The sequence below is a fragment of the Geotrypetes seraphini genome, chromosome 12 (assembly GCF_902459505.1).
Source record: "Geotrypetes seraphini chromosome 12, aGeoSer1.1, whole genome shotgun sequence".
NCBI classification, from domain to species: domain Eukaryota; kingdom Metazoa; phylum Chordata; class Amphibia; order Gymnophiona; family Dermophiidae; genus Geotrypetes; species Geotrypetes seraphini.
In genome coordinates, this window is record NC_047095.1 from 39,989,629 (window position 1) to 40,008,412 (window position 18,784).

At 45.0% G+C, this 18,784-nt stretch overlaps 1 protein-coding gene across 3 annotated transcripts in view; it reads left to right on the top strand.

Annotated features, from left to right (window-relative positions):
• The window catches only part of CRYZ (crystallin zeta), a 64,541-nt gene extending 46,134 nt beyond the window's left edge, over positions 1–18,407 (top strand). For all 3 annotated transcript variants that reach the window (XM_033915907.1, XM_033915906.1, XM_033915908.1), the window contains 2 exons: positions 1,395–1,490; positions 17,251–18,407. In XM_033915907.1, coding sequence (XP_033771798.1) covers positions 1,395–1,490; positions 17,251–17,412 — 258 coding nt within the window. In that variant the 3' untranslated portion in view covers positions 17,413–18,407. The remainder of the gene's footprint in view (positions 1–1,394; positions 1,491–17,250) is intronic.
• The last annotated feature ends 377 nt before the right edge of the window (positions 18,408–18,784 follow it).

An 18,784-nucleotide genomic window follows, 5' to 3' on the forward strand; every position in this document is an offset into this window, starting at 1 on the left:
TTTCTTCCATTTGTAACTTTGCTTTCTTGACTACTTGACCAGCCTCTCTTAACTTTTTCAAATATTTTTGCCTGTCTTCCTCTTTCTGTGACCTTTTGTAGTTTATGAAAGCTAACTTCTTTTTCCTTACCTTCTCAGCTACTTCTTTTGAGAATCAAAGCAGCCTTCTTTTCCTCTTACTTTTATTTACATTCCTTATAAAATGGTTTGCTGCCCTTACAATAGCTTCTTTCAGGTTTCCCACTGCTTTCCTACTTCTTCCAGATGTTCCCATCCAGACGTAATCCCCCATCTGAACGTTTTTTGTTTTTTTTTTTAAAGTCTAGAACCTTTACTTCTGAATGAGCCCTCTCTACATCTGTCTTTAATATTAAATTACACCATGTGAAGATCACTGGATTAGAGAATGACACGGTGACAAAATTCATCACCGTTCCCGTCCCCGCGGATAACCGCGGGAAATAATCCCATGTCATTTTCTAGTGTCTATTTCAACCTCGGTCCTTCTATACCAGCATTCTTCAAAGCAAAGCTTGTGGGTCAGTGGTTGTGGCCATTCATACTCTGATTCTTATGTGAGCCAAGGATAATGAAGCCATTGTGACATCACTGATGTGATTGGCTCTTAGGTACTGGTGGAATGAGGCATTATGACATCACAATATCTGCTCTGGATACCAGAGACTGTCATTCTGTAGTGTCTGTTTCAACCTCAGTCCTTCTACACCAGCATTCTTCAAAGCAAAGCTTGTGGGTCAGTGGTTGTGGCCATTCATACTCTGATTCTTATGTGAGCCAAGGATAATGAAGCCATTGTGATATCACTGATGTGATTGGCTCTTAGGCACTGGTGGAATGAGGCATTATGACATCACAATATCTGCTATGGATACCAGAGACTGTCATTCTGTAGTGTCTGTTTCAACCTTCTGTTTCAACCTTCTACACCAGCATTCTTCAAAGCAAAACTTGTGGGTCAGTGGTTGTGGCCATTCATACTCTGATTCTTCCCTCTCTCCTTAAAGAATGACATGAAGATGGTTTCCCGCGGGGATGGGAACGGTGATGAATTTTGTCACTGTGCCATTCTCTACACTGGATGCCAGACGATCACCCACTGTAACATCAGAAACACTTTCTCCGTTTATAAGCACTATTTCATTATGGCCCCATCCTGTGTGGGTTCCATTACCAATTGCTGGAACGATTCTCCTTATAGAGAATCCAGTCTCTATACGACTTCTAGAAGACACTGCAATAGGGATACCCCAATCAACATCTGACTTTCCATGTTGTTGTGCTGGCAATTCAGGTTAAAATTAGCACATTTATTTTTGTCCCTGTAGGTTTCATTAACTTTACAGCTCTGTCTTTTTTTGTTGTTGTTCTAACAGGTTGTAGGTGCTAGAGGCCCTGTTGAGATAAACCCCAGGGATACTATGGTTAAGGAATCCAGCATCATAGGAGTTTCGTTATTCTCTTCAACTAGGGTAAGACTAGAGTTGATGTTCTCAGAATATTGTAGTTGTGTATGTTTTGCAAATGCAAAAGGATGCTGTCTTTCAGAAGCACACATTGTTTGCACTCATTCAATTTGCTCTGAATTTTAGAATTAATTTTTAACATAAATATGTATTTAGTAGTTGTAGAGCATTTTATTTTATCTTTTTGTAGTTTACATTTTTATTGTGTTTTCAATGTGGTGAATGCTGTTTGTGGAGGGGGGAGGGATTGAGAACAGAGCTGTGGTTAATGTTATTTATGTGTATTGAAAGGATTAATACATTACTAAAAAAACACCATGAGCATCTTCTCTCACATCAGGCTGCTCTATGGGGTAAAGACCTAGAACAACTCCTATTGCCCACCACTTATGAGATATTCAGGAAACGCCTCAAAACCCACCTATTCCCGAAAGACCTAGACAGCTGACCCACTTCCCTCTTTCCCCTCTCTTGCCCTTCCTCCCAATTGTTCCCCACATCCCTTAAGTTAATTCAACTTGTACGTCAACTCAACTTGTACCCCACTAATCTTTTGTAAACCGCATAGAACTTAACGGTATTGCGGTATATAAACTGTTGTTATTATTATTATTATTATTATTACTACTACTACTACTACTATTAGTTATTTCTAGAGTGCTACTAGACATACGCAGCGCTGTACAGTTATAAAGGAGACCGTCCCTGCTCGAAAGAGCTTACAATCTAAATAGACAAGACAGACAAACTTGAAGACACAACAATGAGTGATTTAGTAAAGCACCTACAAGACTGGCTGGTTGCTTATTTTGGTTAGATTGAATTGGGGAAGGGGAAGATGCAGTTTTTTTAGTTATGTGACATCTTAAGACACATAGCTAATGTTTCTAGTGCAAAAGGCATATGAGTCCTTTGGGGATCAAGCTTTCCCACTGAAAAGTGAACTCTTGTTCCTGCTTTAATAAACTGTGTCTCAGAACAAAAAGTAGAACCCTTTAAAGAGTGGAGGTGTAAATATGCAAAAAATCTAAAACCCTCCCTCACCCCAAGAAGGCAAAATGATTAAGGGAAAGAGATGAAGTCTGCAAGTTACTAAAACTGTGTTTTAATTTATAATATATTTAACGGGAGAACCCTCAGTCACACAGCAACCCCTGGAACGTCCAGGGACAAGCTGCCGCGGGTTTACACTCAAAAAAGTGTTAACTGCGAAACATCCCTGGGCTCTCTCCGTGTGAATAACTAATGTGCACGACAAAAAGTGCTATGTGTGAAAAACAATAATTGAAAAAACACACATCGAATATAAATAAAGATAGAGTTCATCTCTTTCCCCTAATCTGGGGGCCAAAAGGAAAATTAGTGTCCAAATCTAACCGAGCAAAAAAACACAACTGGAAGGACTTAGCTTCTCCGTGTGAGTGCAGTCAACAGGCAGTGTCTTCGTCCAACGGGACTCCGTTTCGGGGGTGTACACCCCCTTCCTCAGGAACTAGACTGCGCTGGAAATTTCAAATTTGTTGGTAAAGCTGGTAAAGCAAGGAGCCATTTCCTCCTTGCTTTACCAGCTTTACCAACAAATTTGAAATTTCCAGCGCAGTCCAGTTCCTGAGGAAGGGGGTGTACACCCCCGAAACGGAGTCCCGTTGGACAAAGACACTGCCTGTTGACTGCACTCACACGGAGAAGCTAAGTCCTTCCAGTTGTGTTTTTTTGCTCGGTTAGATTTGGACACTAATTTTCCTTTTGGCCCCCAGATTAGGGGAAAGAGATGAACTCTATCTTTATTTATATTCGATGTGTGTTTTTTCAATTATTGTTTTTCACACATAGCACTTTTTGTCGTGCAAATTAGTTATTCACACGGAGAGAGCCCAGGGATGTTTCGCAGTTAACACTTTTTTGAGTGTAAACCCGCGGCAGCTTGTCCCTGGACGTTCCAGGGGTTGCTGTGTGACTGAGGGTTCTCCCGTTAAATATATTATAAACTAGTGTTTAAGCCCGTTACATTAACGGGTGCTAGAATATATGGCTGTCTGTCTTTCTTTCTTTATGTCTCTCTCCCTGCTCCTGTCTCTTTCTTCCTTTCTCTCTCCCTCCTGCAATTTTTCTCTCTCTCTCCCTGGCACCCTTTGTCTGTCTGTCTTTTTTTCTGTCTCTCTCTGGTCCCCTGTCTGTCTTTATTTCTGTCTGTCTCTCTCCCTAGCCTCCTTTGTCTGTCTGTATTTCTTTCTGTGTCTCCCCCCCCCACTTTCCTTTGCAGAAGCAACAGTGATATTTCCCTTCCCCTCCAAATCCCTGTGAAGTAGTAGCAGCATTTCCCCCCACCCACCCCCATTCCCTTCTCTCCCCCCCACTTTCCTTTGCAGAAGCAGCAGCGTATTTCTCTTCCCCTCCAGGTCCTTGCTGAAGCAGTAGCAGCATTTTCCCCCACCCCCCATTCCCTTCTCTCCCCCCCCACTTTCTTTTGCAGAAGCAGCTGTGATATTTCCCTTCCCCTCCAGATCCCTGAGAAGTAGTAGCAGCATTTTCCCCCACCCACCCCCCATTCCCTTCTCTCCCCCACCACCACTTTCCTCTGCAGAAGCAGCAGCGGTATTTCCGTTCCCCTCCAGGTCCCTGCTGAGTAGTAGAAGCATTTTCACCCACCCCCCATTCCCTTCTTACCTTGAGCTGCCCTGCTCCGTTCGGCCCCTCCCCCTTTCCTTCCCACGTGCTGGCCTGCTGCGGCTGAAGGTTTTTTTCGGCGACTCCTCCTGTTAAAACGCCCCCCCCCCCCTTCCCGCAACCACTCCTGTTCAAAGCGGCCTGCTGAGGTTCGCGGCCGGCTGTAACGAACCTCGCAGGCCGCTCTCCAACTCGGTAGCATGTTCCCTCTGAGGCGATCGCGTCAGAGGGAACGTGCTACCATGTGGAGAGCGGCCTGCGAGGTTCGTTACAGCCGGCCGCGAACCTCAGCAGGCCGCTTTGAACAGGAGTGGTAGCGGTTGTTGCGGGAAGGGGGGGGAGTCGGCGACTTGCTGTGAACAGGAGCGGCAGCGGCGGCAGGACCATGAGCCCTCCTTCCGCCATCCGCCGCCAGCGCCGCTCCCTAACTGGCGCATACGCCTGAATCCGCGGCCACGGACGGACACAGGACACATCAGGTCCCCACAGGAGATTGGGCAGCCTTTCCTTGCTTTCCCCCTTTGCCACACCCCTTTCCTATGCCTGCTCGTAGGGGAGGGTGTATTCCGGGATCTCGCTGTAAAACTCCGGAGTAATGGCTTCGGTCTCACCCTCCTCCTGCTCGCACTGCAAACAATTTGCGTTTATGCTGCCGAACTTCTTGCCTCCCACCCCCCTTCCCTCCGTCTCTGACGCCAAGAGTCGCCGCCAACAACAGTCTCCACCTGCATTGCCCCCGCCGCGCCACTCACTGGCCCGTCGTGCGAGGAACGGAGAACAGGTTCAGGGCTGCCAGGAGTGAGCCCGGCTGAGACTGGCAGGAAGAGGAAGGCGAGCAGGTGAGCCGCCACTGCGAAAAACTGTAGTGAGCCTGCCAGACCGTGAGTGCGGGCTGTTGTAAGCTTGCATGTGCACTCTTGCCGGCCACGGACATACGGATCACGGAAGCACGCTGATAGGAGTGCGCATGCGCGAGTTAGCCTTTTATATATAGAGATTAAAACACAGTTTTAGTAACTTGCAGACTTCATCTCTTTCCCTTAATCATTTTGCCTTCTTGGGGTGAGGGAGGGTTTTAGATTTTTTTTTAAATAAACTGTGTGACAGATCCCCACCTCATGTCAAATGTCTTTGTTCAGTAACAAATATCACATCAGCCTGCAGCCATTTTTAAAGGTGGTAACTGTTGCTTGCCCACATACGATGAAGTTAAGGGAATTTATCTGGTTTTGAGTTACTAACAAACAGTATGTCTGGTTAGGCAGTGTATAATGGAACCTTGTTCAGCTATTAAAACCCAGAAGAAAAATGCAGCTAGGTACAAAACTTAGGGCCCTTTTTACAAAGCCGCGGTGGGGAGTACTGGCACAGCGAAAGCACCCAAACCCATTCAATTCCGATGGGCTTCGGTGCATTTGCCACGGGAGAATCATTACTGCAACACTGTAAAAGGTTCAAATAAGAACGACCAAAATGATAAAGGGGATGGAACTCTTCAGCTTGGAAAAGATACAGCTGAGGGGGAGATATGATCGAAGTCTACAGAATCCTGAGTTGTGTAGAACGGGTACAAGTGGATTGATACTTTTAGCTCCGCCCACCCCCACCCGCGTCAGAGGTTACATCGGGCCCGGGCTCTCCCTATAAGAAGAAGGGAGCCAGGGCACGAGGCAAACCTCGGCAGCGTTTTTTGTTCTGTTCTTTCTTCTTTACAGGAGCGGAGAGGCAGAGGGGAAGGCAGGAGGAAGCAGCCAGAGCAGGCTGTTAGACCGGGGTTGCGGCGAGAGTTAGCTCCGCCCACCCCCACCCGCGTCAGAGGTTACATCGGGCCCGGGCTCCCCCTATAAGAAGAAGGGAGCCAGGGCACGAGGCAAACCTCGGCAGCGTTTTTTGTTCTGTTCTTTCTTCTTTACAGGAGCGGAGAGGCAGAGGGGAAGGCAGGAGGAAGCAGCCAGAGCAGGCTGTTAGACCGGGATCACGGCGAGAGTTAGCTCCGCCCACCCCCACCCGCGTCAGAGGTTACATCGGGCCCGGGCTCCCCCTATAAGAAGGGAGCCAACGGCGCCCAGCCGTTCGGCGCACGGCGAAGGCGAGCGGCAAAGGCGCTCGCCTTAGCGAGAGCGCCTTTGCGAAGGAGCCTTGAGAAGGAGCCCAGACAGCAGCAGCAGCAGCAAAAATCTTTTTTTTCTCTCTCATTACTCTCTTCTCTCTCTACCCTTTCAGCTAGCTGCACGCCGGACACCACTCATACACACCGAGGAACCAAAGGAGCAGGGAAAAAGAAATGGAGGCTGCAGGAACCCAGCGGAGCTACCCAGTGTACTGCATCGAGTGTCATATGTATGACTACCTCCCCTCCGGGAGGCAGGCGTACATATGCGGTCGATGTCAGGAACTGGATAGCCTGAGGAAGGAGGTCAGGAGACTGCAGGCCAGGGTCCAGGAGCTGGAAGGACTGTGCACCTTAGAGGAACCGTGCTGGACAACGGAGGATACCACCGGAGAGAGTCACGTCACGGAGCAAGTAAGAGAGCTCGAGAAATTCATCGAGGAGGCTTGCAGGATGGTGGCGGTTCAGGACAAACAGCACATCGGAGTGGAACCAACAATTGGACAGAATCCACCAGATGCCATGAGAGTAGGACCTTGTGGAGGAGCTGGACAGACAGAGGAGATAGTGACCCAACAGAACCCAGAGGAAAATCTAGCGGATCGCGACACGGACCTGAGACCAGAGAGACAACCAAGGAAGGGGAAGTCTGCAATTGTAGTGGGAGACTCAATCCTGAGAGAAGTGGACAGTCACATAGCAGGAGGGAGAGAGGACCGACTAGTGACATGTCTCCCGGGGGTGAGAACGAAGGACGTCATTGACAGAATAGAGAGAATCCTGGACGGAGCTGAAACAGAGGAGACAGCGGTGATAATCCACGTTGGAACCAACGACATCAGCAGGAGGAGCTACAACAGGACTACACTAACTGAGCAGTTCAGGATCCTGGGGAGGAAACTGAAGCTGAGGACAAGGAGGATAGCCTTCTCAGAGATCCTGCCAGTACCGAGGGCAGATGCTAAGAGACAGACCGAGCTGCAAGCAGTAAACGGTTGGCTGAGGAGATGGTGCGAAGAGGAGGGTTTCCACTTTGTACGGAACTGGACAACTTTTTTGGGGAAGAACAAGCTCTACAGGAGGGATGGACTGCACCTGAGCACGGCTGGGACGAGGTTGCTGGCACGCAACGTCCAGAGCAGCATAGAATTGGCTTTAAACTGAGGAGAAGGGGAAAGCCGACAGTCGACCTGACCTCGACACATCGGACCAAAGTATCAAACAAGGATACTGAACCAGAAATTTGTAAAAGAGGGCTCGGGACTGAGAGGGAACTTTTGGGAAAAGGACACAAGGACGCAATGCAGGGAGCCAATGCACAAACGAACCTAGCAAGCAGAATTAAGAGAGAGCAACAGGAGCCAGAGGGTCATCCAAACATGGGGGAGCAGGCTGAGGACAACATAGACACACCGCAGGATGGGGATGAACACAACAAAGCTCGGGGGCTGGCAACCCATGAGGAGGTTGGCAGGGGCGCCAAACCACGAGGAAAACCAGCGGAAAAGGCAAACAACCAGGACTTAAATTGCCTATACACTAATGCTAGGAGCCTAAGAGCCAAAATGGGAGAACTAGAAGTCATAGCCAGTACAAAGGACCTGGGCATAATAGGAGTCACAGAAACGTGGTGGACTGACGACAACAAATGGGATGTGGCCATACCAGGGTACAAACTCTACAGGAGGGACAGGACACACAAGAAGGGTGGAGGAATAGCGCTTTATATAAAGGACTCCATACCTTCAACCAGGATAGAAACAACAGTAAGGGCGGACGACTTGGAATCACTATGGATTAAGCTACCTGGAGGAGCTGGAGCAGACATAAAATTGGGCCTGTACTATCGCCCACCTGGACAACCGGAAGCACTCGACCAGGACCTGGAGGCTGAGCTGAGGCAGATATGCAAAAGCGGAAGCGTGATGGTGATGGGAGACTTCAACTACCCTGGGATAGACTGGAGTATTGGACACTCAAACTGCACAAGGGAGACCAAATTCCTGGAAACCACGAGGGACTGTTTCATGGAACAGCTGGTCACGGAACCAACACGGGGGGATGTAACTCTCGACCTAATCCTCAGTGGGCTAGGGGGACCTGCAGAGGAGGTGGCGGTGCTAGAACCCCTAGGAAACAGCGATCACAACATGATCCAGTGCAAGCTGGAAATTGGACCATCAAAGGTGAAAAGATCCACAGCGACAGCACTCAACTTCAAAAAAGGGAATTATGATGGCATGAGGAAATTGGTGGGAAAGAAACTCAACGGTAGCGCAAGGAAGATGGAGTCTGTAGAAAAAGCCTGGTCCCTACTCAAGGGCACGGTGCAAGAGGCACAGAACCTGTACATCCCCAGATTCAGGAAGGGGTGCAAAAAAAACCGAACAAAAAACCCAGTGTGGATAACAACTGCGGTGAAAAAGGCGATAAGTGACAAGAAAGCATCGTTCAAAAAATGGAAAAAGGACCAAACAAAGGACAACCAAAAGGAGCACAAAGAACACCAAAGGGAGTGTCACCGTGTGGTTAGAAAAGCTAAAAGAGAATATGAGGAGAGACTGGCGGGGGAAGCAAGAAACTTCAAATCGTTCTTCAGATATGTGAAGGGGAAGCAACCGGCAAGGGAAGAAGTGGGGCCATTGGATGATGGAGACAAAAAAGGAGTGGTAAAAGAGGAAAAAGAGATAGCAGACAGGTTAAATAAGTTCTTCACGTCAGTCTTCATGAGGGAGGACACATCCAATATTCCGGAACCGGAGGACATCGTAAATGGGGATCGGGATGAAAAGCTGGTCCAACTAGAGGTAAGCCAAGAGGATGTCCTCAGGCAGATAGACAGACTAAAGAGTGACAAATCGCCAGGTCCGGACGGCATTCACCCAAGGGTACTCAAGGAACTAAGGAACATAATAGCAGAGCCACTTCGCCAAATATGTAACCTATCCTTAAAAACTGGAGAGATCCTGGAGGATTGGAAAATTGCAAATGTCACACCCATCTTCAAGAAGGGTTCAAGGGGGGACCCGGGGAACTACAGGCCGGTGAGCTTGACCTCGGTCCCGGGAAAAATGATGGAAGCACTGATTAAGGACAGTATCTGTGAACACATAGAAAACAATGGACAGCTAAAGTCGAGCCAGCACGGCTTCTGCAAGAGTAGGTCATGCCTCACAAACTTATTGTACTTCTTTGAGGGGGTAAACAGACAGGTGGATAAAGGGGAATCCATTGACATCATTTACCTTGACTTTCAAAAAGCCTTTGACAAGGTACCGCACGAAAGACTGCTTAAAAAGCTGTGGAGACACGGGGTGCAAGGGGAGGTCCACCGATGGATCAAAAACTGGCTGGCAGACAGAAAACAGAGGGTTGAAGTGAAGGGCCATTACTCAGACTGGCATGGGGTCACGAGCGGAGTTCCGCAGGGGTCGGTGCTGGGACCGCTCCTGTTCAATATATTTATTAATGACCTGGAGGCGGGAACAAATTGCAAAGTTATTAAATTTGCGGATGACACCAAACTCTACCGCAGGGTTGAAACCATGGAAGACTGCGAAGATCTGCAAAGGGACCTAACGACGCTAGAAGAATGGGCCAAAAAATGGCAAATGAACTTTAACGTAGGGAAATGCAAGGTCATGCATGTAGGGAAAAAGAACCCGATGTTCAGCTACAAAATGGGAGGATCACTGCTAGGGGTAAGTAACCTTGAAAGAGACCCGGGAGTGATGGTGGACACGTCTTTGAAGGCGTCGGCACAGTGCGCCACAGCCTAAAGAAAAGCAAACAAAATGTTGGGTATCATTAAGAAGGGTATCACGACCAGGACAAAGGAGGTCATCCTGCCACTGTATCGTGCAATGGTGCGACCGCATCTGGAGTACTGTGTCCAGTATTGGTCGCCGTACCTCAAAAAGGACATGGCGGTACTTGAGGGAGTCCAGAGAAGAGCAACTAAACTGATAAGAGGTATGGAAAACCTCTCATATACTGACAGACTGAAAAAGCTGGGGCTGTTCTCCCTGGAAAAGCGGAGACTTAGAGGAGACATGATAGAAACCTTCAAGATCCTGAAGGGTATAGAAAAAGTAGACAGGGACAGATTTTTCAGATTATGGGGAACCACAAGTACAAGGGGGCACTCGGAAAAATTAAAAGGAGACAGGTTTAAAACAAATGCCAGAAAGTTCTTTTTCACCCAGAGGGTGGTGGACACATGGAACGCGCTTCCGGAGGCTGTGATAGGCTGGAGCACGTTACAAGGCTTCAAAGAAGGTTTGGATAGGTTCCTAGAGGATAAAGGAATTGAGGGGTACAGATAAGAGTAGCGGTAGATTATAGGGATAGTCTGGGACCATTGCTCAGGCAATGGGCCTGATGGGCCGCCGCGGGAGTGGACCGCTGGGCGAGATGGACCTCTGGTCTGCCTCAGCGGAGGCAACTTCTTATGTTCTTATGTTCTTATCAAGATTTACAAAGACTAGGGAACACTCGATGAAGTTAGAATAATACTTTTTTTTTTTTTTTTACTTTATTTAGTTTTTAATGCAATACAATTCATATACAAATAATGATAATCAACCAAGCACTTATAATCAATCAGTATCTATACAAAAGATAAAAATTCCCTCCCCAGTCCATCATTACCATCAGGAATAATACCAAAACAAAAGATATACCCTCTCCCCCTCCCCCACTCCCACCTCCCCCCTGGATGTGTGGATGAAAAACAATGGAAAATAAAGATAAAGGACAACTATAGCAAATTTACAAAAGATGTCAATGGACCCCAAACTAATTTGAATATCTTATTATGCCCCAGCATGTCAGCATTCATTTTCTCATATTTATAAGTTAAACATAAGCTCACCCACCAGAAAGGAAAACTAAGGTGATCCCAATTCTTCCAATTGCGGGTAATCATTTGCATGGCTATCTCAGTCATAATAAGGAAAAGCCGGCATTTATAGCAAACCATGGGAGGCTTAATATGCAATAAAGTTCTGCATATAACTACCTCATAGAGTAATACTTTCAAAACCAACAGGAGGAAATATTTTTTCACTCAAGAGAATAGTTAAGCACTGGAATGCGTTGCCAGAGGATGTGGTAAGAGTGGTTAATGTAGCTGGTTTTAAAAAGGGTTTTGGCAAGTACCTGTAGTAAAAGTCCATAAACTGCTGTTGAGACAGACATGGGAGAAGCCACTACTTGCCCTAGATTGGTGGCATGGAATGGGTTTTTGCCAGGTACTTGTAATTTGGATTGGCATCTGTGAAGACGGGATACTGGGCTAGATGGACCATTGGCCTGACCCAGTAAGGCTATTCTTATGTGAGCCAAGTATAGGACATCACTGACGAGGTTGGCTCTTAGGCATTGGTGGAATGTGGTATTATGACATCACAATTATAGCTCTGGAATGCTGCTATTATTTGGGTTTTTGCCTACTACTTGTGACTTGGATTGGCCTCCATGAAGACAGGATACTGGGCTAGATGGACCATTGGCCTGACCCAGTAAGGCTGTTCTTATGTTCTTTATTTAGTTTTTTGGCCCATTCTCTGCAGGAGCCCAGAACAGGTTACAAGGATGCATACACAGTAGTTTTCAGGATCAATAACTTACAAGCTACAGAAAATTGAGATGGTTTTCTTTTTTTTTTGTAAATAATTTTTATTCTTTTTAAATTCTTACATCAAGTGAAATACATGTATTACATTCAATTATGAAAAAACACTTGAAATTATCAATAAATGTTCTTACATTGTAAATTAAAGAAACCCTTTATCAAAATTTTATATCATACTATTATTACAATATTTTTCCCTCCCTACCCCCTCTATATGCTTTATACATGTGTTATGATATCTGATCAGTAGAATAATTTGTCAATGGTCCCCATATTTTATTAAATTTTTTAATATAACCTTGTTGTAATGCCATTACTTTTTCCATTTTATATATATGACAAATTGAATTCCACCAGAAAGTGTAATTTAATTTAGTGTAATCTTTCCAGTTCTGAGTAATTTGCTGAATGGCGACCCCTGTTAAAATTAATAAAAGTTTATTATTGTTAGCTGATATCGGACTCTGTGTTCTCATTGCTGTTCCAAATAATATTGTATCATATGATAGTCCAACATGATTTTCTAATAATTTATTAATTTGGGGCCAAATTAATTTCCAAAAGGAATTAATACAGGGACAAAAGAATAATTGAGATGGTTTTCGATAACATACATGCTATGGGGAAACGAAGAACACACATGCTATAGTGAATCTACATGCTACAGGTTCAATAGCGAGCTATAGGAACAGCACACACTTGTACAGAAAATTGAGATAATTTTTTTTTTTATATGACACATGCTATGAGGGGTTGAGAACACCTTTTACAAAGGTGCGCTAGCGCTTTAGCGCATGCTAGCCGCTTTAGCGTGTACTAGCCGCTACCGCCTCCTTTTAAGCAGGCAGTAATTTTTTTGGCTAGTGCGTTCTAAAAACGCTAGCGCACCTTTGTAAAAGGAGCCCTAAGAGAATACAAACTATACTGTATAGTCTCAGAATGGTATCTGCATGGCCGTAATAGATAAGAGCACAGTATTGGCTGTCAGGTTATGGTGCGCTGCTTCCCAGCAGGTTAAAGTTTGAGACTAGGAGCGAGTTGGTTCTTAGTAGTATCACATTGGCAGAATGGCTTACATTTTGTGGTGGAGAGGTGAAATAACAGCTATGAAATAATGTATATTTTTTCCAAAAAAAGCCTTGTGGAAGGATGAAACCAGTGGCTGGAAGGATCCTTGTGGAACCATCCTTGTGGAAGGATGAAACCATGTGTTTCGGGATGGTGATTTTGCAAGCGTTTGTCACTGTAATTGTCATTGGAGAGGCCTTTACTAGAAAACGCTTCTGATATTTTCTTTCTGAGGACAGGAAGATTGTAGTCAAGATAAATGAAATCTATTTAATTCACTAACCCCCCCTCTTTTACTAAGGTACGCTAGCCGATTTAGCGCGCGCTAAATGCTAACGCGTCCATAGAATATAATGGCGCATTAGCATTCAGCATGCGCTAAATCGGCTAGCGCGCCTTAGTAAAAGAGGGGGTAAATGTTTATCGCACCATTTATAAGAGAAGCAAAGATGAATATGTTGCAGCTAACTGCTGTAGTTAAGAACATAAGATTTGCCTCCGCTGGGTCAGACCACAGGTCCATCGCGCCCAGCGGTCCGCTCCCACGGCGGCCCATCAAGTCCATGACCTGTAAGTGATCCTTTATATCCTTCAATCCCTTTTATCCTTCCTTATCTATATCCTTCTGATTGTACCCTTAAGAACATAAGAACATAAGAAGTTGCCTCTGCTGAGGCAGACCAGAGGTCCATCTTGCCCAGCGGTCCGCTCCCGCGGCGGCCCATCAGGCCCATTGCCTGAGCAATGGTCCCAGACTATCCCTATAACCTACCGCTACTCTTATCTGTACCCTTCAATTCCTTTATCCTCTAGGAACCTATCCAAACCTTCTTTGAAGCCTTGTAACGTGCTCCGGCCTATCACAGCCTCCGGAAGCGCGTTCCATGTGTCCACCACCCTCTGGGTGAAAAAGAACTTTCTGGCATTTGTTTTAAACCTGTCTCCTTTTAATTTTTCCGAGTGCCCCCTTGTACTTGTGGTTCCCCGTAATCTGAAAAATCTGTCCCTGTCTACTTTTTCTATACCCTTCAGGATCTTGAAGGTTTCTATCATGTCTCCTCTAAGTCTCCGCTTTTCCAGGGAGAACAGCCCCAGCTTTTTCAGTCTGTCAGTATATGAGAGGTTTTCCATACCTCTTATCAGTTTAGTTGCTCTTCTCTGGACTTATCCTATATCTTTCCTATCTATATCCCTCAATAACTTTTTCTTTCAAGAATTTATCCAATTTCTCTTTGAAACCCTGTAAAGTACTCTGTCCTATCACTCCCTCCGGAAGCGCATTCCAGGTATCCACCACCCTCTATTGTATATTTAATGTATATTTCTCTGTAAACCGCTTAGAACTTAACGGATTTAGCGGTATATAAGAAATAAATAACATAACATAACATAACCCTCTGAGTGAAGAAGTACTTCCTAGCATTGGTTCTAAACCTGTCCCCTTTTAGTTTCTCCGAGTGCCCTCTTGTCCTTGTAGTTCCCCATAGGCTGAAGAATCTGTCCCTCTCCACATTCTCAATGCCCTTCATGATCTTATATGTCTCTTATCATGTCTCCTCTGAGTCTCCGCTTCTCCAGGAAGAAGAGCCCCAGTTTCTCTAGCCTGTCTGTGTATGAAAGGTTTTCCATACCCTTTATCATACGTGTAGCTCTTCTCTGGACCCTCTCAAGTATCACCTTATCCTTCTTCAGGTACGGCGACCAGTACTGGACACAGTACTCCAGATGCGGGCGCACCATCACTCGATACAGCGGCAGGATAACTTCCTTCGTTCTGGTTGTAATACCCTTCTTGACGATACCCAACATTCTATTTGCTTTCCTTGAAGCCGCTGCACATTGTGCTGTTGGCTTCATTGTGGTGTCCACCAGCACTCCCAGGTCCTTTTCAAGGTTACTTTCCCCCAGTACCAACCCCCCTTTTTTGTAGCTGAACCTCGGGTTCTTTTTCCCTACATACATGACCTTGCATTTCTCCACATTGAAGTTCATCTGACATTTATTTGCCCACTCCTCCAGCTTGTTCAGATCCCTTTGTAATTCTTCGCATTCCTCCACTGTTCTAACCCTGCTACAGAGTTTGGTGTCATCTGCAAATTTTATAACCTCACACTTCGTCCCTGTTTTCATGTTAGGCATGAATTATCTAAAGAGTTCAATTTTCACAACAATTTTTATAAATTTAGATTTATTAGTGGCAATGAATAAGGGGGAATTCAGTTGAAATTTATATATACAGTCATTTAAGATTAAATATATGCTATGTCTGCTACTGAATCTGGGACAGACCGAGATAGCAGAGAATCCAGGGCAGCCATGGGATCTGGCTGAGGCAGCACAGGATCATGGGCAGAACAGGGCAAGCTGGAGTCTCGTATCCAAGGCAACACATAAGTAAAAGCTGGATCCTCCGCAGAATCCATTGTAGAAAGTATAGAGCAGATCTAAGGATCTGTCTTTTAACCAGTCCTGATGGATGGAAGGAAATGGAAAGAAAGAAAGAATGAAGATACACCACACTTGGATGGATGAGAAGAGAGAGGGAGAATACACATGGATTAGGTGAAGGGAACAGATGGAAAAACTAGAATTGAAAAGGGGACAGAAAAAATGGAAGAAAGCTGAATCTGAAAGATCAGTGCCAAAGATGGACATAGGGCAGAAAGAGAAGAAGGAAAGAGGAGAGTAAAGAAATAACAAATGGACAGGAGGCTCTGAAAACAAGAAAGCCAGAATTGGAGACTGGGACCCACATGATCAGAAAAACAAAGTCACCAGACCACAAAGTTAGAAAAAAATCATTTTATTTTCATTTTAGTGTTGGGAATATGCCCAGTTTCAGAATTTACACCTGCTGTCTTTATTTTGCACTGCATGGGAGGAAATATGTTTCTTTTTGTTTTCCTGGTATGTGTGCTTCATGCAGAGTCTGGCTTCATGGGATTTCAGGTTAATTTTTGCCTATATTTAAAAAGAGGCTATCTCTGTTATGCATGTGTGACCACAAAGCCCTTTTATATGCTCTTCAGCTGGTAATAGAGATGCATGGCTACTGTGAGTGGTGTTATGGATAGTCATACTGATATACTGTTCCCTAAGGTTGGCCCTGTATAAGTACCAGCCACAGTAAGGGAGGCGGCTAAGTTTGGAGGGACTTGGGCCCAGGACCCCTGTGTGTTCAGTAAAAAGAAGTGCATATCTCGTTTTATTTCTCCAGTGGTGGTGTACTTGCTGAGTTTCTATTTCTATTTGTGATCCGTTCTGTATTCGGTAAAGGTCTGCCTGTGTTTTGTGTGTGGATAAGTCATTAAAAGTTGTTTTATATGTGGTAGTAATGGCTTGGGGATCGGGGGGAGGGGCCCCCTTCTTAATTTTTGCCCTGGGCCCCAGCATGTCAAAAACTGGCCCTGATTATGGGGACCTTTTACTAAGCTGACTTAGGAATATGAACCATCTTGTGTGCACCATGGCCAGCTCCAGCATGGGAGTGAAATGTGGATTTAGATTCCCTCTTTCTCCCTGAACCTTGGTTATGCTGGACTGCAAACTTTTGTCACCTTCATGAAGCGTAAAAGTGCGGCAGAGTTCTTAATGCCAGTACTTAGCTTTCATTGCACATTCAGGATTTAAGGCAATAAGGGCCAGATTTTATAAATGGTGCCTAACTCGGTAGGCATCTAGAAAAGCGACACCTACCACGTGTGAATCAGAGTTAGACGCCATTTGTAGAATCGCACCTTTTGGTGCCTAAATTGACTTAGGCATTGGTAGGCATGTATATTTTAGGTGCCAGAGTTTTCTTGCTACTGGTGCCCAACTCTATATTTATTGATTTAATTTTATTGATTTATAACCCACTTAAAACCTAAGTGGCTATCAATAAAATACATAACAATCATGGTATACAAAATTGATAAAAAATTACCCTAGACAGTATTTCACTTCACTTGTTCTCAAAAAGTCTCATGATGCCCAAATTCCAACCCTAATCATGCCTACTTGCCATGTAGGCACCAGTAGGCGCTTTGGTGTAGATGCCTACCAGCTAATTAATTGGTTTTAATTGGTTTTCAATGGAGCTTTCAATTAATGGTGCTAATTAAGCCAATTAAAACAAGTTAAGCACCTAGATTGGCAGGCGCCACTGCTCTAGGTGCCTAACTTCTGGCACCACATGGAATCAGGGCCTAAGTGCTTCATCTGAACCTCAGATAGTTCGTTGGTTTGATTTGTGTTTGTGATATTTTGTCCATGTACTCGTTGTAATTAAGATTTCCTTGCTACAGGAGGATTGGCGGGAGAGTGCTGCGGCTCTCTTGGCTGGGATGGAGGTTGGTTGGTTGAACCCTGCAGTGGGCCCTGAATATCCACTGGAGAAAGCGTCTCAGGCTCACAAAGATATTATACACAGCAGTGGAGCATCTGGAAAGATGGTGTTTGTTATCTGATATTGTCAAGCTGTTATATGGGAATTTTAATCAGACTTCTGATCACCTGAATTGTATTAAATCACAGTATCTCCATTTTTAATCCTCTGTTTACAAATTGGTTTTCCTAGCTGGGAATATACAAGGTTGTCTGTTTTCCTTGCTCACTTATCTGTCCTGATTTCATAATAAGTTGTGTTTTGGACAGGTTTTCTTCATAGTTTAAAGACTTCAAACAGTATTGGGATTGTGCTAGTCCCCAGTTGAGGGACTTGGAGCATTCCTTCCTTCAGAATCTAGCATAAATTCTGTTGAATAGGTCTTCTACCACTGATGTCCGACATTCAGTATTGCTCCTCAGGGAGGGAATAGGACCATTGCAAGAGGTAGCAAGATGGGTGTCTGCCCATGATGTCAGGCTGGGGGGGTGCCATCCCTTCCTCTACTGTCAGAAGAGTCTCTCACAAAGCCACTCCCAGCAGCATCCTGGCTGTGTCATTGCAGGGTAGAGGGGGCTTAGCCAGCTAGGACCATCCTGCTGGGAAAGGGAATGTAGTATTCCAGACCCTGCCAAACCAAAGAACAGGGAATAATGAGTTCAGCAGTCTTGTAGGCCTGGCAATGTGCATTTTGATGCCTCTATATTTTGCCCACTTGTAAAGTTTTCTGTTGCACATATTTACAATATTAATACATGTGTGCCTTTTATTTGTGGAATCTCACAAGAGTGATAGATCTTTCTGTGTTTCACCAACAAGTTTTGAAATGAGAAAACTGTGAATCTAGTTACATTATACTGTATGAACACATGCTATAAAGCTGTATTTTTTTTTCTGCATAAGCCTTGGTATTTGCTTGTGACTTAGCCGGACCTGACATTCTTCACTTGCCTTTATTGGACAGTTAGATTCTATACCAAGTGTTAGAAAATTCAGTAGCACGTATTTTGAGCTTCTGTGTATTACATTGGGGTATTAATTTGACAAATAAAAAACCCTCTAATTTCTATTTAACAATCATTTGTTTTAAAAATGTCTCTATTATAGTTTTGGGAAGTACAATGACAATACCTACTCCCTGGCCAGCCTGGCTTGGAGATGATGCAGAGGCAATGTTCTCAGTCTGGAGGAGGGGAGGGTGCTAGGGAGATTCAAGTTTCTGCAATTGCAATTGCTAAACTTAAGGTGCATATATGCCACGCTATGGAGGGGTGTCTGCTCTGGCTAAGTATAATCACTGCAATGACTAGGTTTGCTGGGAACCTCAACCTCCAGGTTATGAAAGAAGTCTTGTGGCACTGTAAGCTCAGTTAAAGTTGGTTCTGATTGCTCAGAAGAAAACTGTCAGGCTAAAATAATTAATAAATAAAAGTCTCTGTAATGTGTTGACTGTA